The 26,007-nt window shown below is 50.6% G+C and overlaps 2 protein-coding genes and 2 long non-coding RNA genes across 5 annotated transcripts; all 4 read left to right on the top strand.

The window, feature by feature from the left end:
• Nucleotides 1-56: 56 nt before the first annotated feature.
• NDUFA7 (NADH:ubiquinone oxidoreductase subunit A7) lies at nucleotides 57-7,215 on the top strand. Its single transcript, XM_086409671.1, has 4 exons — nucleotides 57-128; nucleotides 549-598; nucleotides 5,088-5,237; nucleotides 7,001-7,215. The coding sequence occupies exons 1-4, from the start codon at nucleotides 78-80 to the stop codon at nucleotides 7,089-7,091; spliced, it is 342 nt and encodes a 113-aa protein (XP_086265797.1). The 5' UTR covers nucleotides 57-77; the 3' UTR covers nucleotides 7,092-7,215.
• Nucleotides 7,216-10,914: 3,699 nt separating this feature from the next.
• On the top strand, nucleotides 10,915-15,642 carry CD320 (CD320 molecule). The gene is made up of 5 exons (XM_086409670.1): nucleotides 10,915-11,121; nucleotides 13,925-14,050; nucleotides 14,383-14,586; nucleotides 14,873-15,031; nucleotides 15,187-15,642. Exons 1-5 carry the CDS (start codon nucleotides 10,983-10,985, stop codon nucleotides 15,324-15,326), a joined length of 768 nt encoding a protein of 255 aa, XP_086265796.1. The 5' UTR covers nucleotides 10,915-10,982; the 3' UTR covers nucleotides 15,327-15,642.
• Nucleotides 15,643-22,059: 6,417 nt separating this feature from the next.
• On the top strand, nucleotides 22,060-24,816 carry LOC147368676 (uncharacterized). 2 transcript variants are annotated; one of them, XR_015166741.1, is made up of 2 exons: nucleotides 22,060-23,041; nucleotides 23,983-24,251. It is a non-coding gene; the product is annotated as an uncharacterized LOC147368676 (long non-coding RNA). The 2 variants fall into 2 exon arrangements; XR_015166740.1 differs by lacking the exon at nucleotides 23,983-24,251 and adding an exon at nucleotides 24,690-24,816 and having other exon boundaries at nucleotides 22,329-23,041.
• Nucleotides 24,817-24,957: 141 nt separating this feature from the next.
• Nucleotides 24,958-25,710, top strand: LOC147368675 (uncharacterized). The gene is made up of 2 exons (XR_015166739.1): nucleotides 24,958-25,151; nucleotides 25,262-25,710. It is a non-coding gene; the product is annotated as an uncharacterized LOC147368675 (long non-coding RNA).
• Nucleotides 25,711-26,007: the final 297 nt, after the last annotated feature.

The following is a 26,007-nucleotide window of genomic DNA, read 5'->3' as shown; positions in this document are numbered from 1 at the left end:
CTCGCGAGACCGTACGCCATGTTCCCAGCAGTCCCTGCAGTAGAGACGTCACCGGCGCCCTTCAGCGCCGGTGAAAGATGGCGTCCGCTACCCGTTTCATCCAGTGGCTTCGGAACTGGGCATCCGGGGTGCGCGGGGCGGGGCGGGAAGGGGCTGTGGATGCTGCAAGCTCTGCGCGCCCTGACCCGCTCCCACTACTCACCTCCTTTTTGCATCTCTGGGGCTGAGGCCATTAGTGCCGAGATTCCCCTAAGCAGGGAATTCTCCTCAGCCTGGAACCCCGAACTCGTGACCCCTTCAACCCAGGACACCCTCCCCAGCCGTTGGCTGTGGTACCCCTCAGGCCTGGGGTCTCCCTAGGCCCGTACCTTCTTAGCTTCGGGATCTTGTTCCGGGCCCCAGCTCCCCTGTTCACTCCAGGGCCCGTATCCTGTCCTCAAAGACACATGTCCCACCTTTCTCTTAATTTGTCCTGTGCGGGAATGCCCGTTAGCTGGTTTTCTCTTCTGGGGTGCGCTGGGGACTGATCTCCATCCTTTCTCCCACAGCGAGACTTGCAGGCGAAACTGCAGCTGCGCTACCAGGAGATCTCCAAACGGTGAGCAAACCCCGCTCGCTGCCCAGACCGCAATCCTGCCCTCCGTCTATCAAAACCCCAAACCCCTGTTCTTTTAGACCCCTGAAACGCTGGGCCGAGATCCTGGCTCCAGTCCCTTAGCTGGCTGTGAAGGCAGAGGTTTGCCTTTCATCTTGCTGCGCTGTTTCAGACATTGTGGTGCTTCTGCACAACCAGATGGGGCGTGAATTCTGAGTGGGAATTTTCTGTGATTTGCAGCCTCCAGTGTGGTCCTGACAGTATTATCATCCCCAAGCTACGTATGAAAATATTTGAGACTCAGAGAAACGAAATCATTTGCTTAAAATCACTCAGAAGCCAGAAATTGACAGCCGGAATTTGAACCCAGAAGTGTCTTTGATTTCTAACTCGAGTCCAAAAATTAGTTGACATTTACAAGGCCGGGCTCTGTCCTCAGCCGTTGGGAGTCCTAGGGGAACTAGAAAAGTTCTCATTCCTTTCTTGGAGCTTATATCCCAGGGAGGAGGCAGAGACATAGCATAGTAGGGAAATAAACACAGCAAGTAAAAAACACCGTTTTAGAATGCTCTGAAGAGGAAACAAAACGGACCAGATGGAGAGTGGCTACCTCAGGTTAAGTGATCAGGAAAGGTCTCAGGGATTGGATTTGGAGTCAGCTGAAATGCCAAAGGATAATGATTAAAACAACATTCCAGACAGAGGGAGCAGTAAGTGCCAAGGCTGTGCAGCCCGACAGAGCCAGACATAGGAAGAAGACTAGTGTGGCTGAAAAACTTTGAAGAATGGGGAATAGTGGCATATGTGTGTGTGTGTGTATTATATGTGTGTGTGTGTATGTCACAGGCAGAGGTAAGGCAGCCAGGGAGGACTAGCAGGAAAGGAAAAACAATAGCCTTAAAATAACCAAATCTATGTGAATATCTCTATGTTGTGACTGATTCCAGATATCAAGTTTTAAAGTATTTTTCCGTCCTAGGAAAACTGGTAGCCCAGTTGAGGAAACAGTTTTGTAAAATTTTCAATTTTTTTTTTTTAAAGGATAATGGTGCCCCCTGGTGCTTCCTTTGGGCCTTTTCAGTTGGTCACGGTTCTTTTTACCCTTTCTGTGCTTGTTTTCTGGGGCTTCCCAGGTGGCTCAGTAGTAAAGAATCTGCCTGCCAGTGCAGGAGATGTAGGAGACTCGGGTTCAATTCTTGGGTCAGGAAGATCCCCAGAGAAGGAAATGGTAACCTGCTCTAATATTCTTATCTGGAAAATTCTGTGGACAGAGGAGCCTGGTGGGCTGCAGTCCATGGGGTCCTGAAGAGTCAGACATGACTGAGCACACTGCTCGTGCTTGTTTTCTATAGATCCATACCCAGCAGAGGGTCTTCTTTGCATTCTAGGGATTAGGCAGACTCTAACTTCAACACAGGATGTTGCTTCTTTTTTTTTTCTTTTAAATATTTATCATTTGGCTGTACCGGGTCTTTGTTTTGGCGTGCAGGATCTTTGGTTGCAGTCTGTGGGATCTAGTTCCTCGATCAGGGATTGAATCCGGGCCCATGTATTGGGAGCAAGGAGCTTAGCCACAGGACCACCAAGGAAGTCCTTTAATATTAAGTTTTTAAACTTTGTTTTTTCTGTATTTTTTTCCCCACTCGATACATAACTATCACTTGTTTTAAGAAAAATTTAAATACTGGGGTTATCAGGAAAAAGTTGGTAAAACCCCAGTGAATGAAAACCTGATCCTTTTATGATTTTTCTTTCTTTTCTGCCCTCCCTCTCTGCAACAGTTTCTAGGAAAGCTCATCTTTTGTTAGTGATTTTTTTTGTTGTTGTTAACATCTTTTGCTAGCGAGATTCAGTTCAGTTCAGTTAAGTAGCTCATTCGTGTCCGACTCTTTACGACCCCATGAATCGCAGCACTCCAGGCCTCCCTGTCCATCACCAACTCCCAGAGTTCACTCAAACTCATGTCCATTCAGTCGGTGATGCCATCCAGCCATCTCATCCTCTGTCGTCCCCTTCTCCTCCTGCCCCCAATCCTTCCCAGCATCAGAGTCTTTTCCAATGAGTCAGCTCTGCATCAGGTGGCCAAAGTATTGGAGTTTCAGCTTAAGCGTCAGTCCTTCCAATGAACACCCAGGACTGATCTCCTTTAGAATGGACCGGTTGGATCTCCTTGCAGTCCAAGGGACTCAAGAGTCTTCTCCAACACCACAGTTCAAAAGCATCAATTCTTCAGTGCTCAGCTTTCTTCACAGTCCAACTCTCACATCCATACATGACCAGTGGAAAAACCATACCCTTGACTAGACAGACCTTTGTTGGCAAAGTAATGTCTCTGCTTTTGAATATGCTATCTAGGTTGGTCATAACTTTCCTTCCAAGGAGTAAGCGTCTTTTAATTTCATGGCTGCAGTCACCATCTGCAGTGATTTTGGAGCCCCCCAAAATAAAGTCTGTCACTGTTTCCACTGTTTCCCCATCTATTTCCCATGAAGTGATGGGACCAGATGGCATGATCTTAGTTTTCTGAATGTTGAGCTTTAAGCCAACTTTTCCACTGCTTTTTCACTTTCATCAAGAGGCTTTTTAGCTCCTCTTCGCTTTCTGCCATAAGGGTGGTGTCATCTGCATATCTGAGGTTATTGATATTTCTCCTGGCAATCTTGATTCCAGCTTGTGCTTCTTCTAGCCCAGCGTTTCTCATGATGTACTCTGCATAGAAGTTAAATAAGCAGGGCGACAATATACAGCCTTGACATACTCCTTTCCCAATTTGGAACCAGTCTGTTGTTCCATGTCCAGTTCTAACTGTTGCTTCCTGACTTGCATATAGGTTTCTCAAGAGACAGGTAAGGTGGTCTGGTATTCCCATCTTTTTCAGAATTTTCCACAGTTTATTGTGATCCACACAAAGGTGTTGGCAATTTGACCTCTGGTTCCTCTGCCTTTTCTAAAACCAGCTTGGACATCTGGAAGTTCACGGTTCACGTATTGCTAAAGCCTGGCTTGGAGAATTTTGAGCATTACTTTACTAGTGTGTGAGATGAGTGCAATTGTGCAGTAGTTTGAGCATTCTTTGACATTGCCTTTCTTTGGGATTGGAATGAAAACTGACAATTTTCTAGTCCTGTGCCCACTGCTGAGTTTTCCAAATTTGCTGGAATATTGAGTGCAGCACTTTCATAGCATCATCTTTCAGGATTTGAAATAGCTCAACTGGAATTCCATCACCTTCACTAGCTTTGTTCGTAGTGATGCTTTCTAAGGCCCACTTGACTTCACATTCCAGGATGTCTGGCTAGATGACTGATCACACCATCGTGATTATCTTGGTCGTGAAGATCTTTTTTGTACAGTTCTTCTGTGTATTCTTGCCACCTCTTCTTAATATCTTCTGCTTTTGTTAGGTCCATACCATTTCTGTGCTTTATTGAGCCTGTCTTTGCATGAAATGTTCCCTTGGTATCTCTAATTTTCTTGAAGAGATCTCTAGTCTTTCCCATTCTGTTGTTTTCCTCTATTTCTTTGCATTGATCGCTGAGGAAGGCTTTCTTATCTCCTCTTGCTCTTCTTTGGAACTCTGCATTCAGATGCTTATATCTTTCCTTTTCTCCTTTGCTTTTCACTTCTCTTCTTTTCACAGCTATTTGTAAGGCCTCCTCAGACAGCCATTTTGCTTTTTTGCATTTCTTTTCCATGGGGTTAGGGAGATGAGCGATTCCTTTTCAGGCCTCAAACTTTGTATATTTCTTTAACCCAAGTGAGGAATGAGCTCTGTTTACCCTTCTTCTGGGGGCAGTGGCCACGAGGTGGCAGCAGAAACCTCAGAGGATAAATTGCTCTGAGTAATAAGCACTGATCCCCTGGGCTTCCCTGGTGGCTCAGATGTTAAAGAATCTGCCTGCCATTCAGGAGACCCAGGTTTGGTTCTACCCACTTCACTATCTTGCCTGGAGAATTCCTTTCACTTCTGTAGAGTTCTTCAGAGAGCTTCTGAAAGAACTGCAAGCCCAGAGGTTCTGCAGGCTGGCCCCTGGGGACAAGGCCCCTAAGAATGAGCGGAGTCTGCGGCTGTTCCCCCAGGGTTGGTTTGCTGACCACGCCTGCTTGACAGGTAGTGGACAGAGCCTTTTCATTTCCTGAGAACCTGCGGGTGGAAATGAAGCCTGCTGCCAAGCTCTGGCCAAGCTCTGGGGTGGGAACAGGCCTCCCTCACAAAAGGCTCCTCCATGCCTTCCACTTCTAGGGCAGACCCACAACTCGCTTCCCAGCACCGTCACATCCAGTGCTGGGGCTTCCACCAGCTTCTGGGCCCTGGCCCTTCCCCAGGCCTGTGCCACCAGCAGTGTATCAAGGGATACCCCTGGCCGCCAGCACATTCCAGTGGCTGCCTACACCAGGCCTTGTGACTGAGGTGATGGGCCCATGCTGCAGCCCAGCCGTGCAGAGAGAACAACTGTCACTTTGCTTTAGTGCCCATGTTTTTTCTTCTCAGAACTCAGCCTCCTCCCAAGCTCCCCGTGGGCCCCAGCCACAAACTCTCCAACAATTACTACTGTACTCGCGATGGCCGCCGGGAAGCCATGCCGCCCTCTATTGTCATGTCTTCGCAGAAGGTGCTGGTGGCAGGCAAGCCCGCAGAGAGGTGAGGACGCCTCAGTGCCCCTTCTGAGACCACCCCTCTATCCTGCTTGTGCTTTTGAAGTTCGCAAGTCTGTCTAGCATCAGCTGTGGCAGGAAATGTCCTGCCGGGGGCTTTTCATCTGAGGGGCAAATAAATCCCCACCCAGCCTGGGGTGGGTTTCCTGCAAAGCAGAGGAAGCTTCATGGGGCCTTCAAGGGCTTTGGAAGAAGCCCAGGCATTGTTGTTTTTGTAATTTTATGTCCCTCTTGAGAGAGAATTGTGTAAACCTCAGACCTCTCAAAACCCACTTTGGTCCCTGGCCTTAGGCAGTGTCTCTTAGTTAAATAGGAGGAGTAGTGGTATTTACTTAAGAGTTCTGCTGGGACAGGATCCCACAGACCAGGTGGCTTATAAACAAGAGAAAACTGCTTCTCATGGTTCTGGAAGCTAGAAAGTCCAAGTAAAAGACCCCTGCAGCTTCAGTGTCTGGTGAGGGTGCTTTCCTGGGTTCTAGGTGGTATCTTTTTGCCATGTCCTCACATGGGGGAAGGGGTCAGGGGTCTGAAGGGTCTCTTATAAGGGCTCCACCTTAGTCATCTCCCAAAGGCTCCACCTCCTAACGCTGTCACACTGAGGCATAGGATTTTAACGTATGGGTTTTGTGTGGAAACAAACATTGTCTATAGCAGAGTCATTATGAGGCTTAATTCACATAATGAACTATTTGTAAGCTCTTAGAATGGAGTCAGTGGCACGTCTACCTCTTAATAATTCTACAAGTTAGGCAGTGATGACCTCTGTTGGAGAAAAAGAAATTGAGGCCAGGTGCTCTGCGTAGGTCACACAGATCGTGGGTGGCAGAAGTGCAATTTCACAGCATTTTGTCCCGTCCCTCCCAGTGGTATCTGGGCTCTGCAGCTGATTCACCTTGTGGTCCTGGACCAGTCTTTTGGACCAGTCTTTTGGCCTTCTTGAGCCTCAGCTGCTGCTTTGTAAGATGGGGTTGGTGGGCTTGCAGTGTGATGAGATTGGTAAGGTGATGCGGCTGGGCCTGCCAAGTGGCTTAGAACTCAGTGAATGAATGGCCCGTGTTGCGGTCTTCAGATTCACCAGAGCCCATCCCCAGACTGGCAGGCTGCCCCACTCCCCCTCACCGCTTCATCTGCCCCCAGGGTGTCTGCATTTCCCAGGGAGGCTGCCTTCTACCTCTTCAACTTCCTTCAGGTGGGGGAAGGGAGGAGGGGAGGCCCTGGAACCCCGGGGGCCGGGTGGGTCCCTGCCTTAGATCTGCTGCACAGTGTCTCCTTAGGCCTTACCCTGGACCAAAAGGTCATTTTTGACTACGTATTAACTCAGCCCCAGTAGACTGGCTGGCCCTCATGTCATTAGCGCTTCCTGCATACAGTGCCTGCCATGTAGTAGGTGCTCAGAATCCGAGGGGAGGAGTTGCTGGGGACATGGGTCATCTGATTGCTTGGCCCTTCTGGAGCCAGTGTCCTACCCTGGGGCAGCGGGAGGCGGGGGCCAGTGGGAAGGGGTGCTGGAAGAAGAGTCCAGCATTTCACACTATTTCTGAGACCAGGAACCAGGACAGTCTTACTGCTTGGGGGCAGAAAGTGGTCAGCTGACCCTTTGGGGAACCCCACTAGAGAAGCCTGTGCATTCTGAAACACCCTGCAATCTGGCCTCCACATCTCTGGTTTCAGCAGATATGTTGCTACCTCAAGGGGGTGCTCCCTCAGGTTGCTCCCCACTGCTGACTCAAGTCTCTCTTCATTTTCCAGCTCAGCTGTAGCAGCCTCTGAGAAGAAGGCTGTGTCACCGGCTCCTCCCATAAAGAGGTGGGAGCTGTCCCAGGATGAGCCTTACCTGTGACTTTGGCTGGGGGCGCCAGGCTGAGCCCTCAGGGCCACCAGAGTGCTTCTTCCTCCTTGGACTCCTTGATTCCCTCTGGGCAGAATGTGACCTTATTTATAAAAATTATATATTGTGCTCCCAAGAATCGCTTGTTTTTACTTTTGAAAGGACATATGGGCTTACTTGGACTTCAGGGTGAAGTTGGTGCCACATCTCTTCTTCTTTTCTTTTCTAGCCACACCACACATCTTGTGGAATCTTAGTTTCCCTGACTAGGGGTTGCACCCAGACCCCAGCGGTGAAAACGCCAGGTTCTAACCACTGGACTGCCAGGGCATTCTTGTTGCTGTATCCTGAATCTCTGAACCCCGTGAGTGCGCCGGAACAGGGCAGGAGAATGGCTCTGGAGTTCTAGGGTGACATGCTCTCACTGGGCACGGAGATGTCACCATCCCTTCCTTGAGGGCCTGGCTCCACCCTTCAGAGCGGTGGAGTGGGTTCCAGGGTGTTTAGGGGGCATTCACTGTAAAGGATGGTGGTGGGGGAACAAAACCTGCTCACTTCCCTCTCCTAAGAGATGCCTCCCCCACCCCCATTCCCCGCCCCAGCCACTCTACTGTGGATGTTCACCAGAACCTCCCACCAGGGCCCCCACCTTTTCTTGACCAGCAGGGGCCCCAGGGGATGGTGAAGTGGCTCACAAGGAAGTTTCACCCAGGGCCCTTGCAGAAAGGCCTCCCTGAACCAGAAACTTTACTGCGCAGGCCTGGGGGTGTGGGGCGGAGTTAGCTTAGGAGAGGAAAGGGCTTCTTCCCACAGAGGAATGATTAGGGGGTGAAAGCCGAAAAGGCAGTGGCCTTCATCTGGTCACAGGTGCGAAGGGGGGGCCACACAGTGCCCTCCAGTGTGGCAGGGTTGTGAGTGCCCATGGAAGAACCCCCAAAACCTGTCAGTGGGTGACGTCCAGCTGTGTGCCAGGATAGTGTTGAGGCTGCCTCACCCTCTGGAAGCTTGGAGCAAGGAGGGAAAAGGTCACAGTCATAGGGGAAGGTATAAATGCTCCAAGAGTGGGTAGTACAAATGCTAAATGATTATCAGGAGGAAAAAACCCCTGGGAAGGCTTCCTGGAAGAGGTGGGATTCTGGTTTGAGCAAAGGATGAAATCGAATTTAGAAAGATCAGGAGGGAGAAGACTGGGCAAAGTGTGCAGAGGTAATAAGGAGGTAACACCAAAGAACTTAATAACCCTGGATGAGATGTGCCATTGAAGGTTTCTGAATAAAGTTAATGACCCAGTCTGCCAAGTGAGGTTGCAGTGAAAAGATGGTTATCAATGAGGATGACTATTCTCCTGGCACCATGATCTTGAACTTATCAGAATTTTGAGAAAATAAATTGTAAGCCAATAAGAAAAAAGAAACGTGTTATAACCTAGACTTGAAATTTGGCAAGGGAATGCAGTAGGGAAGAGGTCTGACGTCTTGAGCTCATCCTGTGTGCCAGATACGTGCTGTGTATGCAGGTCAGGAAGCAACAGAACTGGACATGGAACAACAGACTGGTTCCAAATAAGAAAAGGAGTACGTCAAGGCTGTATATTGTCACCATGTTTATTTAACCTATATGCAGAGTGTGCCTGGAGAAGCCCAGGGACAGGGGAGCCTGGTGGGCTGCCGTCTATGGGGTCGCACAGAGTCAGACATGACTGAAGTGACTTAGTCTGCAGCAGCAGAGTACATCATGAGAAATACTGGGCTGGATGAAGCACAAGCTGGAATCAAGATTGCTGGGAGAAATATCAACAACCTCAGATATGTAGGTGATACCACCCTTACGGCAGAAAGTGCAGAAGTAAAGAGCCTCTTGATGAAAGTGAAAGAGGAGAATGAAAACGTTGGCTTTAAGCTCAACGTTCAGAAAACTAAGATTGCGGCATCTGGTCCCATCACTTCATGGCAAACAGATGGAGAAACAGTGGAAGCAGGCTTTATTTTGGGGGGCTCCAAAATCACTGCAGATGGTGATTGCAGCCATGAAATTAAAAGATGCTTACTCCTTGGAAGGAAAATTATGACCAACCTAGACAGCATTTCAAAAAGCAGAGACATTACTTTGCCAACAAAGGTCCATCTAGTCAAGGCTATGGGTTTTTTTCCAGGCAAGAATACTGGAGTGGGTTGCCGTTCTCGTTTCCAGGGGATCTTCCCAACCCAGGGATCAAACTCAACGTCTTCAGTCTCCTGTATTGGCAGGTGGGTTCTTTACCACTAGAGCCACCTGGGGAGTCCCTGTGAGGTCATAGTGAAAGAAGAACAGGTGTGGCGAGACCAAGAACTCTCTCAGGCTCCCTGAGAGCTGACCCTGAACCTAGCTGCTGAGGAATCTGTGTTCAACGACTACACATTGCCAGCTGGGTAACCCACAGCTTCTTCAATGCTTCTCCCTGGATCCCAGAGGCCAACCTCACCAAGATGCCAAGCCCCACAGGTGGTGCTGCGGGACACTTCCTTCCTCTCCCCTCCCTCAGGCAGTCGTGCTTGCTGCCCTTCCCATCTGCATTTGCACCACTGCCTCTTTGTCTCTTACCCAATTTCTCCTGGGAATTGGAGATTATTCTGAGCACACACACACACTCACATGGCTATAATCTCCAACTTTTTTTTTAAGTCACCATTTTATATGACACATTATTTTTAATTTTTATTTTTGGCTGTCCTGGGTCTTTGTTGCTAGGAGGGCTTTTCTCCAGTTGGGGGTGCATAGGCTTCTCACTGGGGTAGTTGCTCCTGTTGTGGAGCAAGGGCTCTAGAGCTTCAGTAGTTGGGGCTCTTGGGCTCTAGAGCACAGGCTCAGCAGTTGCGGTGCACAGGCTTAGTTGCCTGAGGGCACATGGTATCTTCTCAGATCAGGGATGGAATAAGTGTCTCCTGAATTGGTGGGTGGATACTTTACCACTAAGCCACCAGGAAAGCCCATCGCCAACGTTTTCAATAGTAAGCATGTCGTCAACCTGCAAGTAGAGCCCCTGCTGTGAAAATCTGGACACGTTAGTGTTGCTTCACAGGAAACACGCACAGCTAAGGATGGCGACTTGCCTGGGGGCCTGCTGTGCAGTAGCGCTGCTTCTGCTGAGGACAGAGCTGCGGGTAAAAGCTTTTATAGTCAAGAAGAAAACACAGCAGCTGGGTAGAAAACCTGTAAGTTTGAATTTTGTGTGCCTAAGGGGTGTGCGTGAGAAGAGAAAGCCGAGGCTACTTTCGCTTGTTTTGCTTCCGAAATAAAGTGTAAGACCCGCCCTGTGAAGTCTGTGAGGATTAGGAGGTAGTGAGAACATCCTGGGGCTAGGGACAGAGCACCCAGAATGAAAGCCAAGAATTGACGTTTCGTTGATTTATCAGGCTCTGTTCCAGGCGTTGGGGATACAAGGAGCAACACAGCATTCCTGCTCTCCTGGGTCTGACATCTAGTGGGGAATCAATAAATCAAAGTACTATTAGTAAATAAAATATATAATAAGCTCGGGCGCTCGAAAGAAGCAGGAGCAGGGAGGGGATGAGGCATTCCTAAGATAATTAGGCAGAACATTTGGTGCATGTGGAACGTTATCGTAAGATGACAATACTTGTCAGTACGAGTTCATTTGCATCTCCAGAGGTTTCTAATTTCAAATAGGCCCCATACCTTTCGATATGTGTCTCTGGGAAAACAGGGGAAGACTCTCAAATCGGGGGTTCCCTGGTATTCGGACACTTACGGTACTCAAACCCCGGGGCTGCAGCGGGAACTCTGGCCGTAGGCCCGCCCCGGGTGTGGGCCCCGCCCCCCGGGTATGTGCGCAGGCGTGCACGAGGATAAGAGAGAGGCCGGGAGTGCGCGTGGACCCAGCCGGCGCTGAGCTGGGGTGGTACGATGAACGGTTGGGTGGCTCGGGGTCTAGCGTGGCGTGCTGCGGCCCTAGGCCTGGGGCTGCGGGTACTTCTCTGCTTCGGGTTGTGCCTGGAGATCGCCCCGACTCCGATCCAGACCTGGTCCCCGACCCAGGCCCCAGGTGAGTGAACTTGCAGCCCGCGAGCCCTCTCCCACTGCAGTCTAGCTCCGCCCTCGCCCGCCAGCAGCGCTTCACCATTGGCTACGCCGCAAGTCTGTCCAGGACACTCCCTCCGCACTTGGGTCTAGGGGAGCCTAGCCCTTCAAAGAGCCTTCCCCAGTGGTGGACTCTTTGCCCGGGTTGCTGTGCCTGCCTTTAACTGCCCTGCTTCGGCCCTCTCACACCCGGCACCTGCTCTGCTTTGTCGTGCCTCATTGTCACCTCCAAGCTGCCCTTCACCCCAGCACAAGCAGGAAAGTTCTTTACAGACTCTGGTTGTCCGACCTCCAACCTTAACGCGGCTGGTTATCTGGCGCCTGCTTCCCGGGGCGATTTGTCTGAGTTTCCTCGGCGACCATCTCCCGCCCTCTCAACCTCTGCACCTTCCTTCTCTGGACTTATGAGAGAAAGAAGGATCTTCCCTGGCACCCCAGGCCCTAGGACACGTTTGCCCTGGCCTCAGTGAGGTGGCTCTCTCAGAGGTTCCTAGAGGCAGTGGGACAGGTTAGAATGACCTCCCTGTGCACACTGGTGCCCCCGACTTTCAGCTGTAGACTCAGATTCACACACCCGCGGGTCCTGTCTTATCTGGTTCCCCTTCTTACTCCTGCCTTTTCAAGCTAAGTGTTCCTCCTGCCTTCAAGGATCAAGACATTAACCAAGCTCAGGCTCTTTACACCCAAGCAGTCTCTTTCCTTCAGCACCCTGAGGTAGGGACTCCTAGCGTGGCCCCTTTCCCAGGTCGGGAAACTGAGGTTGGGAGGGGCAGTCACTAATCTCGCCAAACCACGGCCCTGTAAGGCCCGGTTGGCTCTGCTCTGATGCCCACTTTATAGGACACACACACACACTGCCTGACTCCAGGGAGGGAGGTCAGAGATTGCTACGGAGAGGGGCAAGACTTGGGGAGGGAGCTGTAGGCTTTCGGATCCCCATGGAAGGGAAGGAAGTCGGCTCCAGGCCATTCCACAGAACTCAGGGACGGTGGGGCCTACAGGTTATTTGGGCCTGGAGGCCAGCTTGCAGACCAGCTGGCTGTGGAGGGTGGGAGCTTGGAGTGGGGCTTTACTCAACTTTGCCCCTGTGAGCAGAGGTGGAAGGGGCAAGAGGACCAGAATCAAATGGAACAGAGCTAGGCTGGGGCCAAGCCAGGTATTTGCCACCCACCCTGCTGCATCCAGGAGGAAGCTATAAAGGCCACTCCCTTCCTCGGTCCCTCAGACTCCAGTCTGCTGGCCCAGCTTCCAGGCCCTTCTATGTCCCTCCTGCTCAGGGTCCCGGAAGGCTCATATCTCAGCTGGATACAGCCCAGACCGTTGTGTGAGCTGTGTCCATTTATCATCAGGCAGTACCCTGGGTTTACAGTCAAAAGGTCACAGCCCTGACCATCACTAAGTGTCCACTTTACACAGGTACCAGTTCAAGGGCCATTGTTCTAAGACACTGGGCTTCAGGGGTCTCTGAGAGGGACCTGAGACCCCTCTCAGGAAATAAGCTGGAGACGTGAAGTCTGAAGAGGAAATCATGGAAATGCAGAGAGGAGGGAGGAGAGGGAGTACTGGGCCTGGGAACGGCAAGGGCAAAAGGTGGAAATGGGCCAGGCCTCTTGCCACAGCAGCATGGTGGCTAGGCCAGAGGGAGCTTGATGAAGAGGAGGAATGTAGGAGGAAGCAAGGTCCAGGAACGGTTCAGGGCTGGTCAGGACTTACCGGCCACATATAGGATGTAGGCTGTGAGAGGTTGAGCAAAGGGCAGGCAAGGGTGGGTGGCCTAATGGTGTGACTCTGACAGGTCTCTGGTGTCTGAGGGAGATGGGGGTGGGGAACCTGGGGAAGAGGTGGCACAATCAGGATGGGGAAAGTGGTCAGAGTTCTGGGAGGAATTCAGTGGGTGGGTCAACAAGCCATGGTGACCAAGTAGGTCCTTTACGCAAGGCCTCACTTTCTAAGTTGCTGTTGTTCAGTCACTCAGTCTTGTCTGACTCTTTGCAGCCCCATGGACTGCAGCACGCCAGGCTTCCCTATCCTTCATCATCTCCTGGAGTTTGCTCAAACTCGTGTCCGTTGAGTCGATGATGCCATTCAACCATCTCATCCTCTGTCATCTCCTTCTCCTCCTGCCCTCAATCTTTCCTAGTATCAGGGTCTTTTCCAATGAGTTGGCTCTTCAACTCAGGTGGCCAAAGTATTGAAGCTTCAGCTTCAGCATCAGTCCTTCCAATGAATATTCAGGGTTGAGATAATCAGATAATCCTTTAGGATTGACTGGTTTGATCTCCATGCTGTCCAGGGGACTCTCAAGAATCTTTTCCTTTGCTAAGGATAGCTGAGACATAACAGGCCTTGTTGACCCTGACGGTGGGCCTGAGCCAGGCCAGGTTCAGAGATGGCCCCTCCCCTAGTCTGTTTAACCACAAGCTTGGAGAGACCCTTGGGGAGACCATCTGGCCATTTGGAGCCTGGTAAAGACCCCAGGATCAGTGAGACCTGGGTTTGAACCCTGACTCTGCCACTAGCTTGTAGCCTCAGGCCTTTCCTCTCCTGTGTGTCTTCTGTAGAATGGGCATGGCTGTAGAATCTGACCAGTAGGGCTCTTGGTGAGGCTGTGAACTGCTGGGCTCCAGGCCCCTCACACAGTGCATCCTTAGCAAAGGTGGTGACCACCAGTGTAGTTCCTGGGACCTGGCTTTCTCCTGGTGGTCGCAGCTTGAGACACTGTCCTCCTAGCTGAGGGTCCAGACCTCCCACTTGTGTGCGTTCCTCAGGCCCCAGTGCAGGCTCGTGCCCGCCCACCAACTTCCAGTGCCGGAGCGATGGCCGCTGCTTGCCCCTCATCTGGCGTTGTGACGTTGACCAGGACTGCCCTGATGGCAGTGATGAAGAAGAGTGTGGTGAGTGGCCATGCCCTGGGGTGGGGCTTTTCGGGGCCATGAGAGGAGGTGCTTGTGGAACAGGTGTGGGTTTCAGGCAAGGAACTCTGAGGTGGGCGGGGCCTCAAGGAGGGCCAGCTGGATCTTTGGGTTAAAAGATGGGTTTGCAGGGCAGCAAGTTAGTGGGGTCTTGGTTGGAAGGTGGTGCTAATAGAAGGGCAGAGCCCTTGGGATGGGCAGACCTTATAGGGTCAGTCGTTCTCCGGAAAGTGGGGCTCGCAGCGGGGTGAGGGGTGGGGAGTAACCGTGCTCTCTTGGGTGGGTATTTGGCCTGACTCACCATGTACCCCCAGGTACTGAGGTACCCAATGGAAGCCCCTCCCCTTGTGACATCATGGATGACTGCCCTGACCACAATAAGAATCTTCTCAACTGCGGGCCCCAGCCCTGCCCAGAAGGCGAGCTGTGCTGCCCGCTGGATGGTGTGTGTATCCCAAGCACGTGGCTCTGCGATGGCCACCGGGACTGTTCCGACTACAGCGACGAGCTTGGCTGCGGTGTGTGGCTATGGGGGCAGGGAGGCTTGGTCAGTAGAGCAGGACGCATGACACATTCCAGTGTGTGACGAGGCTGGGAGGGTGCACATGTGTGTCTGCCTGAGCCCGCATATCCATGGGAATGCAGGAGGGCACTCGGGCAGCAAGTGCTTACCAGCCTTGCTCACTCAGTCTGGGGCTGGAGGGTGAGTCCCAGGTTCCCTCATCCCGGGGCACCAGGACACCCATTCATCCTTCCAGCCCCAGAGCTCCCTGCCCAGCTGCTGAATGCCTGGACTTGTTGCAGGAACCAAGACCCACGAGGAGGGGAGGACCATGTCCACGGGGACTCCTGTGACCCTGGAGAATGTCACTTACCTCAGTAATGCCACAGTCACCACCATCGAGGACCGGGACTCCGTTCAGTCCGGAAACCGAAATGTTTATGGGATTATTGCAGCTGTAGGTAATATGAACAGCTCCTGCCCCCATTCCCACACCTAGAAGCTGCCCTGGAGAATGGACAAGCTACATACTCCCCTTTCTGGTGTGTTAGGAGCTTGGTGGATGTGGGGGACTCCCGGTACCCCCTTACCCACTCCCCTCTCTCTTTCCCCACAGCGGTGCTCAGCATCAGTCTGGCTGCTGGCATCCTGTTTGCGTTGTCCCGGCTTTGTGCCCAGGGATGCCTGGCCCCGCTGGGACTGCTGGTGTCCATGAAGGGGTCACTGCAGCCAGAGAAGAAGACCTCGGTGCTCTGAGCATGTGCTTTCACCCCCACATCATACGTCCTCCAAGTATGGCAGGTAGAGGGGACCCACATGTGGCTGCTACCACATCAGCCCCCAGACCTGGCTTCTTCTGTCCTCACAGTGCCAAGCACCTGCGCTCCTGGATAGGTGACCCTGGAGGCTGGGGTTGCCTGGATCCTCCCCTGGATACGAGGAGCCTGGATGGGGAACATGCCATAGCTGGAACTGAGGGGCTGGCCCTGGATCACTCTTGGGGCAGCCCCCTTACTCAGATACTATTGCTACCTCTGTTTGAGAGTAGTGATTAAAGCTAGTTCACATCCTTTGTCTGCCTTTGGGCCTCTGTCTCCCTCTGCCTGGGTGGTCTGGGGGCTCTGTGTAGCCCCTTCTCTGTGGGGGAATGCCTGCCTATAGAGGGTGGGAATCAGGGACCCAGCCCTGGGCACCCTCTTGGCCACTCTGCCTCCTGGAATCAGGACAGGGGACGGTGGGGCTGGGAACAGTTTGCATTCCCAGAGAGGAGCAGATCTTGGGCGGTGCCTCCTGGAGTGCTGGCTGGGGGGCCTCCATCCGTTTCGGCTTCCTGTCTTTGAGACAGAAGCTGGATCTCCCCCGGTTGGTCTCCACCTTGTTTCAAAATGTAGGTTTTATTATTATTCAGGCATGCTGAGGCCTGAAAAGACTGATACTGAAGCTAAAGCTTCAATCTTTTGGCCACCTGATGCAAAGAGCCGACTCATTGGAAAAGACTGATGCTGGGAAAGGTTGAGGGCAAAAGGAGAAGGAGGCAGCAGAGGATGAGATGGTTAGATAACATCACTGACTCTGGACATGAATCTGAGCAAGCTCTGGGAGATAGTGGAGGACAGGGAAGCCTGGTGTGCTGCAGTCCATGGGGTCGCAAAGAGTTGGACACGACTGAGTGACTGAACAGCAGCAGCAGCTGGGGTGTCGGCACGGACTGTTATAAATGTCTCAGCCTGTCAACAGCGAGGCTATCAGAGAGCACCACCTAGGGCACCCGCTGGGGCCCTGTTACAGCGAGACCCCGACAGATGCTCCCCAACCAGAGCCAGTGTGGCAGCTGGACCAGTGCGGGATATACTTCCCGAAAAACCACTTGGCTGCACTCTGCGTGATGCAGAACTTCCCCGACAAGGAATCAAATGCATGACCCCTGGACTGGAAGCGCAGAATCTTAACTACTGGACCGCTGGGGAAGTCCTGGCCATCAAGGAACTTTGAGGGACAAGATTTGTCCTGAAGGTCCTGGAGGGTACACGGCAGGCCCCCGACAGATCAGAGTGGGGAGGACTTCCATGGTGGTCCAGAATCTGCCTGCCAGTATAGGGGACATGGGTTCAATCCAGGCTCTGGGAAGATTCCACATGCTTTGGCTAGTAGCTGTGTTGTGCAGCTGGTGATGCGTTTGTTCACAACATTCACGATGGACGTCAGCAATCGAAAGCTTAGTGTCAGGGACTTCCAGTGGTTAAGGCTCCAGGCTTCCAATGCAGGGGCATGGGTTCGATCCCTGATTAGGGAACTGAGATCCTGCATGCTGAGTGGCGTGGCCAAAAAAGGAGAAAAGTTTACCGTCAGGCAGTCACACTGCACTGGCCCCAAGGATGAGCAGCACAGGGGGATGGTGGCTCTGGGTTGGTTGGTATGCACACGAGAGGCACAAGTCACTGGTGACTTGTTAATTATCTCCAGTAACTCGCTTACTCCTTGAGGGACAGTCCGTTCCTGGGCAGTGAGGCCCCAGCTGCCAGGGTGTTGAGACTATAGAAAGGGGAAATTCCCTGGCAGTCCAGTGGTTACAACTCTGAGCTTTCATTGCCCGGGCTGTGGGTTCAAACCCTAGTCAGGGAGCTAATCCCTCAGGCTATGTGGTGCAGCCAAAAAAACAAAGAATACAGGAAGTGTGCTTAATATACTCTAGCTGTGGAGTGATGAGGACAGACTTCCCTGACTCTCGTTTCTTTCATGTCCTAATGGGGTGGCCGGGACCCTGGTAGCCTGGGGAAGCACCCAGGTACCCACACAGTGTCTTGAGGCTCAGATATCCAGCAGGCGGAGAGCTGGCCCCTGATGACAAGATGCTGGGAGAGGACAGAGTTTCCTGGGGGTATGAAAGTTCAGCTTTGGGACCCTGCTCCCATAGGAGATGGGTTGTTTTTGTTTTGTTTTGTCTGTACAACGAGGGTTGAGGGATCTTCGTTCCCTGACCAGGGATTGAACCTGCGCCCTTGGCAGTGAAAGTGGAGTCTTAACCACTAGACCACTGGGCAGTTGCCCATGGGATTTGAAGTCTGGGCCTCAGGCAGCGTGCTGGGGGCTCGAGTTCTGTCAGACAGCTGTGGGGGCTTGGTAGGTGGGCTGCAGCCAGGATAGGGGATCTTGATCAACAGTGGAGCAGAGGGTGCCCAGCCTCCTGGGGTACGAGGCCTTCCCTTGGTGCCCGCTGGGCACCCCCAGCCCCCAAGCTGGGCCCACGTTTCATGCTGCAGAACTGGAACACTGATGGGCTTCTGGTTGTCAGAAAGGAGTTATGCCAGAGGGTAGAATTTTCTTTTTTTTTTTTTTAAGATTTTTTTTTTCCACCTTCATTTTTGTTCAGGTGTGGCCAGCCAGAGTGGGCCATGGAGGCAGGTCAGGGGGTGCGAGGCTGGTGTCAGACTCCACCTGAGCTGATGAGGTCTAAGGTCTGGATCTTCCTCCGGTGTCAGCTGGGTTTCCAGTGATCAGTGGCACAAACCACTCTGTACCCACCGGCCCCAAACTCCCACTGGTATATTCTCTCACCTGGCTGGTGTCTCTTTATTTTCCCATGAATGGTGGCTGCTGGCATCTCGGGGCTGGACTGGCTGGATGTCACTGTGTCACTGGACGGCACCAGGGTCATGTCTGGTGCACAGGTGGGTGGGGGTGCCTGGGACAGCTGGACCTCTCCCTCTGCGTGGCTTCTCCAGTTGGCCCTTCTATGTGATGACCTGAGGGGGATGACCGAAGTCCTTTTCTGACAACTCGGGCTTCCCCAAAAGTAGAGAGCCAAAGCCCCCAGAGCTTCTAACACTCAGACGTAGAACTGGGCCACCAGTTCCTCCGTGCTCTGCTGATTCAGTGGAGTTTCAGGTCAGCCCAGATGTGTGTCAGGGGCAGAGGTGGTGACCCCACAAGGGCATGAACGCCAGGGAGGCCTGATTCATCAGGGCCACCAAGGGGACAGAGGGCCGGGAACGGGCAGGCTGTGGTGGGTGACTCCTGGCCACTGGAGCCTGCTGAGTGACCGTGGGCAAGTGGCTTTGCTGTCCGAGGGCCAGCTTTGTCATTGGCACACTGGTCCAGCCATGGTTACAAACACCTGTCTTGCATGAGCAGGCCTGGATTTTAGTGGCCTTTGTTCTCTTGAGCAGGGTCACCGTGTGCTGCCAGTTACCCATCCTGTCCTGTGGGCAACAAGCCCAGTGAGTCACTTTCAGGATACTCCAGGGAGGGTCCAGGTTGAAAAGGGAGGGGGGCCCACAAGGAGGGGAACATGGTCGGTGCGCCTGGGTCCTGGCACTTGGGGAATTCTGATGGGCCTGAGAAGCTAAGGGATGGAGTGGGGTGGGGGCTGCAGTGGTGAAGATAGAGAGGGGGTCCAGGGTGTGTGTGTGCGTCTGTATATATCTCTCCAGCTCTCACCATTTCTCTCTTTTTACCTTGAGGGAAACTCACATAGTGTTAAATTAGCCATTAGCTATTTTAAAGTCTGGGCTTCTCTGGTGGCTCAGCGATAAAAGAATACATCTGTCAATTCAGGAGACCCAGGTTTGACCCCTGGGCAGGGAAGATCCCCTGGAGAAGGAAATGGCAACCCACTCCACTGTTATTGCCTGGGAAATTCCATGGACAGAGGAACCTGGCGGGCTACAGTCCATAGGGTCACAAAGTCAGACACAGCTTAATGACTAAACAATTTTAAAGTCTACCATGCATTTAGTACACTTGCAGTGTTGTGTGATCCTCAACTCTATCTAGCTGCAAAGCATTTTTATCTCCCCAAAGGGAAACTCCCTCCCCATTTGGGGTCATTCCTTCCCCCATCCCCTAAGCCTAGGCACTCTAGAGCCCCTGCTCCAGAATTAAGAGCCTTCTTGCTGCAACTAAGACTGATGCAATTAAAAAAAAAAAAAAAAAGATATTTGTTGGGGACTTCCTGGTGGTCCACTGGTGAGGACTCCATGCTTCCACTGCAGGGCACTGGGGTAGGATCCTTGGTTGGGGAACTAAGATCCCAAAAGCCAAGTCCAAAAAAAAAAAAAAGATAGCTGAATGGTATTATACTAGGTATTAGGCACTTTTCTAGGTGCACAGGATGCAGCAATAAAGGAAAAAGCCCCCTAAAGTGGGAAGGGTGTTTCTGATGATAGTGGAGGGGGGACACTGTTACGGTGGATGGGCACTAAAGTGGGAGCCTGGAGGCGATCATGTTGGTCCAGGAAGGGCATCATGGCGCTGGTGCAGGGTGGGGCCGTGCAGGGGGTGAGAAGTGGTCGGATTCTCTATTTGTTTCGAGGGGAAAGTCGATCTCCTGTGGCCGTGAGAAAGAGGAAGCAAGAGCGCCTCTGAGGTACCTGGGGTGAACTGCGGAAGGATGGAGCCCGCCATTCTGGGGAGGAAGATGGGGAAGGCGGGGAGGACGGAGGGGGTACCACTGGGAGTAGAGCTCTGGACCTGCGGGGCCCCCACATGGAGAGATCAGGAAGGCGCTCGGACTGTGGGTTGGAGAGAGAAGTTTAGTTGTCTCAGTGGGTGTCCCTGGATTGGAGAGGAGGAGGGAGTGTCCCCATAACTAGCGGTTTCTGGGGGTGAGGAAGAATTAGGAAGGAAGGAGCGACCATAGGGATGAGAAGGAAACCCGGAGAGTTCAGGAAGGAGTGAATCAAATAAAAGAGCACCATCGGGGCCCAGGCCACGAGGCTTCCCGTAAAACCCGAGAGCGAGACCCGCGCTTTAACACCGTGGGGGTGATGGAGGCGAAAGCAGTGCCACAGGTTGAAGATAAAGTAAGAAGGAGAAAGGGTGTGTGGGCGTCTTTTTCTACAGTTTTTCTTGGGGTGGGGCAGAGTGGAGGCTGAGACTAGGGCAGAGGCTAGACAGGGAGGGCGCTCAGTCTTTCTTTTTTTTTTTTGCCTTAAAGTGGAAGATGCCCAGGAGACCGGCTCTAATTGGGGGAAGGGAGCAAAAACAGAAGATAAGTGAAGGTGGGGGTTACCGCAAAATTGGAACCCCAGTAAGTTGCTGGTGGCAGTGTAAAGGGATGCAGCCACTGGGGAAGAGAGTTGGCGCTTTCTCAAAAGTTAAACGTAGAATTACCACATCACCAGAAATTCCACTCCTAGGAATGTATCCCAAGTAACTGAAAAGAGGTGTTCAGGAAAATACGTGTACCTGCTTGTTCCTAGCAACGTTATTCACATTACTTAAAAGACAGGAACAATCCATGTATCCCGCCGTGGATGAATGGACATATAGAATGTGGTCTGACCAGAATGGAGTGCTATCCAGTCATGACAACAGAGGAAGTTCTGACACACGCTACAATGTGCCTGAACCTTGAATACGTACACAGAGCAAAAGAAACTAGAGGCAAAAAGTCAGGGTGTATGAGTTCATTTAGCCTGTGAAATGTCCAGAATAGATACAGAGACTGAAAGTAGATCAGTGGTTGCCAGGGGCTGGTGGGGAGCAGGTAAGGGGAAACAACTGCTTACTAAATAGGTGGTGGGATTCCCTGGTGGTTCAGTGGGTTAAGAATCTGCTTCACAATGCAAAGGACACGGGTTCAGTCACTGGTCTGGGAAGATCCCACATGTGACGGGGCAACTAAGCCTGTGTGCCCCAACTCCTGAGCCCGGTTGCTGCAGCTACTGAAGCCCGTGAGCCTGCAGCCTGTGCCTCACAGCAGCAAGCCGCCTCAGTGAGAAGCCCTTGCCCCACAACCAAGAGTAGCCCCTGCTTGAGATAACTAGAGAAAACCCTCGTGCAGCAAAGAAGACCCACCACAACCAGAAAATAAATAAAACTTTAAAAGAAATAAGTGGTGATAAAAACTATTTGAAAACCTTTGTATTTAGATCAGTTTTAGGTTCACAGGAAAATGAAGAAGGTAGCTATAGATACTTCCCCTATATTCCATGGCCCCATACATGCATGGCCTCCCCCATTATGAGTACCAGAGTGGTACCTTTCTTACAATCTTTCATAAACCTACAGTGACATGTCATTATCACCCTAAATCTGTAGTTTGCCTTCTAGTTCATTCTTGGTTCTGTACATTCTATGGGTTTGGACAAATGTGTAACGACATATAGATCCATATAGTCAAAGCTATGGTATTTCCAGTAGTCATGTATGGGTGTAAGAGTTGAACCATAAAGAAGGCTGAGCACCAAAGGATTGACACTTTCAAACTGTGGTGCTGGAGAAGACTCTTGTGAGTCCCTTGGACTGCAAGGAGATCAAAGCAATCAATCCTAAAGGAAATCAACCCTGAATATTCACTGGAAGGTCTGATGCTGAAGCTGAAGCTCCAATACTTTGGCCACCTGATGTGAAGAGCCGACTCATTGGAAAAGACACTGATACTGGGAAAGACTGAGGGCAGGAGGAGAAGGAGGTGACAGAGGATGAGATGGTTGGATGGCATCACCAACTCAATGGGCATGATTTTGAGCAAACTCTGGGAAATGGTGAAGGACAGGGAAGCCTGGTGTGCTGCAGTCCGTGGGTGGCAAAAACACAACTTAGTGACTAAACAACAACAACAATAATGATGTGTATCCACCGTTATAGCATCATACAGAATATTTTCACTGCCCTAAAAATCCTCTGTGCTCCACCTATTCATCTCTCCCTGCCCTCTGATTCCTGGAAACCATTGATCTTGTTACTGTCTCCATAGTTTTGCCTTTCCTCAAAATGCCATAGAGATCAAATCATGCAGTATGTAGCCTTTTCAGCGGAGAAGGCAATGGCACCCCACTCCAGTGCTCTTGCCTGGAAAATCCCATGGACAGAGGAGCCTGGTGGGCTACAGTCCATGGGGTCCCTAAGAGTCGGGCACGACTGAGCGACTTCACTTTCACTTTTCACTTTCATGCATTGGAGAAGGAAATGGCAACCTACTTCAGTGTTCTTGCCTGGAGGATCCCAGGGACGGGGGAGCCTGGTGGGCTGCCGTCTATGGGGTCGCACAGAGTCGGACACAACTGAAGCGACTTAGCAGCAGCAGCAGCCTTTTCAGGTTGGCGTCTTTCACTTAGTCATATGCATTTAAGTCTCCTCCATGTCTTTTCATGGCCTCATAGCTCATTTCTTTTCAGCTCTGAATAACATTTTATTGTTTGGATGTGCTACAATTTATCCACTCACCTGCTGAAAGATGTCTTGGTTGTGTCCAACTCTTGGTAATTATGAATTAGGCGTCTATAAACAGCTGTGTGCAGGTTTTTGTGTGCCCGTAAGTTTTCAGCTGCTCTGGGTAAGTACCAAGGAGTGCTATTGCTGGATCATATGGTAAGAGTATGTTTAGTTTTGTAAGAAATTGCCAAATTGCCTTCCAGAGTGACTGGACCATTTTGCATTCCACCAGCAATGAGCCAGAGTTCCTGTTGCTGCAATCCCTCACCAGCAATTGGTGTTGTCTGTTTTCTGGATTTTGGCCATTCTCAAAGGTGTGTACTGGTTTCTTGTTGTCTTAACTTGCAATTCCCTGGTGATATATGTGCAGCATCTTTTCATGTGCTCATTTGCACTATGAACATGTTTGGAACTCTATGTTGGTGACAGCTGCACAGTTTTATGAATACACTAAATGCACTGAAGTTTATCTTATTTTTAATAATTATATTTTTTGGACGTGCTGGGTCTTCATTGCTGCGTGGCTTTTCTCTAGTTGTGGTGGGCAGGGGCTACTTTCTATTTGCGGAGCACTGGCTTCTCATGTTGCAGAGCACCGGCTCTAAGGTGTGCGGGCTTCAGTAGTTGCAGCATGTGGGCTCGATAGTTGTGGCTCCTGGGCTCTAGGGCACAAGCTCAGTAGTTGTGGTGCTCGGGCTTAGCTGCTCCGAGGCATATGGGATCTTCCGGGACCAGGGATCGAACCTGTGTCTCCTGCATTGGCAGGTGAACTCTTTACCACTGAGCCACAAAGGAAGCCCCTGACGTTTATTTTAAATGGTTAATTTTATGTTATGACAATTTCATCTCAATAATAAAACAAAAAGGTGAAAAATGAATCAGCATACTTGTTTGCTGGTGGGAATAATCTAATGGAGAAGGAGGACAGTTGGGGTGACTCGTTAAACAGTCCGGTGGGAGCTGGTGGAGGTGGCCTGGATTTGCTGGATCAGGGCAAATTGTTTCCTCATAGAAGCAGGAAGGGGGGATGGGCTGGTGCATGGTTCTGGATTCAGGTCACAGGTTGGTGGGGCGGGAGGTGGCGGCGGTGCGGGGGGTGGCGGCGATAGAAGTTATTTTTTCCTACTCCTTTTTGTTTTCTCAGTGATGCTGTCTGTTCTGCCACAATGGTTGGTAAACGGGGGTGGGGGTGGGGGTGGGGAATGATGTTGGTATAAGGAGGAAATGGCAGTGAATTCTAAGCTTGCTTTTTCAGCCCCTTGTCGCAGAGTCCGACACGACTGAGCGACTGAATTGAACTGACGAACACAGGAAGTCACCAGAAGGTGGCGCTCTCTGCGTGCGATTGACGTACATCCAAGCCATGGGTTTCCTTTTGCCCACGTGCTTATTTTCCGCTTCTTCCCCGCGGGGCGTTTATTCACTCGCCTTTGCCTGCATCCTTCCTCACTCTGTTTTCCATCAAACGACCTTCACCTTTGGGTTTTTATTTTATCTTTATTAAAAATTGTTTTTCTTTGTTGTTTTGGTTTTCCACCTTTGTATTTTTTCATGGTGAATTATATGTAACACTAAATTTACCGTTTTAACCAGTTTAAGGGCACAGTTCAGTGGCATTGAGTACATTCATCTTCTGCAAGCATCACCACCATCAAGCTCCAGAATTCCTTTCATCTTGCAAAACTGAAACTCTGTGCTCATTAAACACTAACTCCCCATTTCCCTTTCCCCAGCCCCTGGTAACCATTGTTCTAACTTTCTGTCTCTATGAATTTGACTACTCTGGGGACCTCACATTAATGGACTCATACCGTGTTTATCCTTTTGTGACTGGTTCTTTCATTCAGCATGATGTCCTCAGGGTTCATCCATGTTGTAGCATATGTCAGAATTTCTGAATCACTTTCTTTTAAATTTATTTAATTTTTATTCATATTTATTTATTTTATCTGCCCCCTACAGTGGAAGCACAGAATCTTAACCACAGGACCGCCAGAGAAGCCCTCTGAATTTTTTAAAAAGAAGAGTTCCTATATTTTTTGATGCCTATTTGAAATGTAACAGTTAAAAATTCAACGTTTAAACTCTACTGGTGTTCTTCTTAAGCGCCTTTCTGCTCTTGTTAAGGCTCTGTCTTCAGGTTTGCCAGGATGTTGACCTGGCCCCGCCCCTACCCCCCACCCCCCCCGCCCCCCCCATCCCCCCCCCCCGCCCCCCCTTCCTGCACCAGTCCTAACCCTCTCAGGTCCCCAGATCCTGGAACACACACGTGGTGCGGAGGCAAAAATAAGCATCTATGTTAGAAGCAAGTCCATTCGCTGACAGAGATCAATTAGCTTTGGATTTCTGAGGCTGACTCCTCCATGCTCTTCTGGCCAAGTTGTCCTTGGCCATGATGTGATTTTCCTCCCCACACTGTGAAATGTGAGTAGCAGTATTTTACAAACGTTTTTATTGAAGTATAGTTGCTTTACAGTTTTGTGTTGGTTTCAGGGGTATAGCAAAGTGATTCTTTTTGCTTTTTTTTTTTTCAGATTCTTTTGGCTGAGTGGTAAAAAAACCTTCCTGCCAACGCAGGAGCTGCAGGAAATGCTGGTTTAATCCCTGGGTAGGGAAGATACCCCTGGAGGGGGAAATGGCAACCCACTCCAGTATTCTTGCCTAGGGAATCGCAGGGACAGAGGAGCCTGGTGGGCTACAGTTGCAAAGAGTTGGACAAGACTGAGTCACTGAGCATGCGTGCACGCAATTACAAGATATTGGGTATATTTCCCTTTGCTATACAGCAGGTCCTTGTTGGTTACCTATTTTACATATGTGTATATGTTAATCCCAAATTCCTAATTTATCCTTTCTCCCTCCCTTTCTTCTTTGGTAACCATAAATTTGTTTTCTGTGTCTGTGAAGTCTATTTCTGTTTTGTAAGTAAGTTCATTTGTATCATTTTTTTTTTTAGATTCCACATATAAATGATATTATGTGATATTTGGCTTTCTCTTTCTGATTTACTTTGCTTAGTGTGATAATCCCTAGGTCTATCCACATTGCTGCAAATGGCATTATTTCATTCTTTTAAAAAAATAACTCAGTAATATTCCATTGTATTTATAATTTATATCTATCACATCTTTTTTACCGATTTATCTGTCAATGGACATTTAGGTTGCTTCCATATCTGTGGGTAGTATTTTATCTAAGATTTTTGCTTCTGTGGACATCATTGAAAACTGTTATGAATTTTCCTACCTTGCTCCATATTCTTATCTCTCTTCATTGAGGT

This window comes from Bos grunniens, chromosome 7 (assembly GCF_055505025.1).
Source record: "Bos grunniens cultivar Pamir isolate PY7600 chromosome 7, Bosgru_T2T1.0, whole genome shotgun sequence".
NCBI lineage: Eukaryota > Metazoa > Chordata > Mammalia > Artiodactyla > Bovidae > Bos > Bos grunniens.
The sequence above is the reverse complement of the archived record's forward strand: the minus strand, read 5'-3'. Positions and strand labels throughout refer to the sequence as shown.

Coding starts and splice junctions, on each gene's coding strand:
- NDUFA7 (XM_086409671.1), top strand. CDS start 78: ATGGCGTCCGCTACCCGTTTCATCCAGTGGCTTCGGAACTGGGCATCC. Junction 129..548: donor TTCGGAACTGGGCATCCGGG/GTGCGCGGGGCG, acceptor TTTCTCCCACAG/CGAGACTTGCAGGCGAAACT. Junction 599..5,087: donor TACCAGGAGATCTCCAAACG/GTGAGCAAACCC, acceptor TTTTCTTCTCAG/AACTCAGCCTCCTCCCAAGC.
- CD320 (XM_086409670.1), top strand. CDS start 10,983: ATGAACGGTTGGGTGGCTCGGGGTCTAGCGTGGCGTGCTGCGGCCCTA. Junction 11,122..13,924: donor GTCCCCGACCCAGGCCCCAG/GTGAGTGAACTT, acceptor TGCGTTCCTCAG/GCCCCAGTGCAGGCTCGTGC. Junction 14,051..14,382: donor CAGTGATGAAGAAGAGTGTG/GTGAGTGGCCAT, acceptor ATGTACCCCCAG/GTACTGAGGTACCCAATGGA.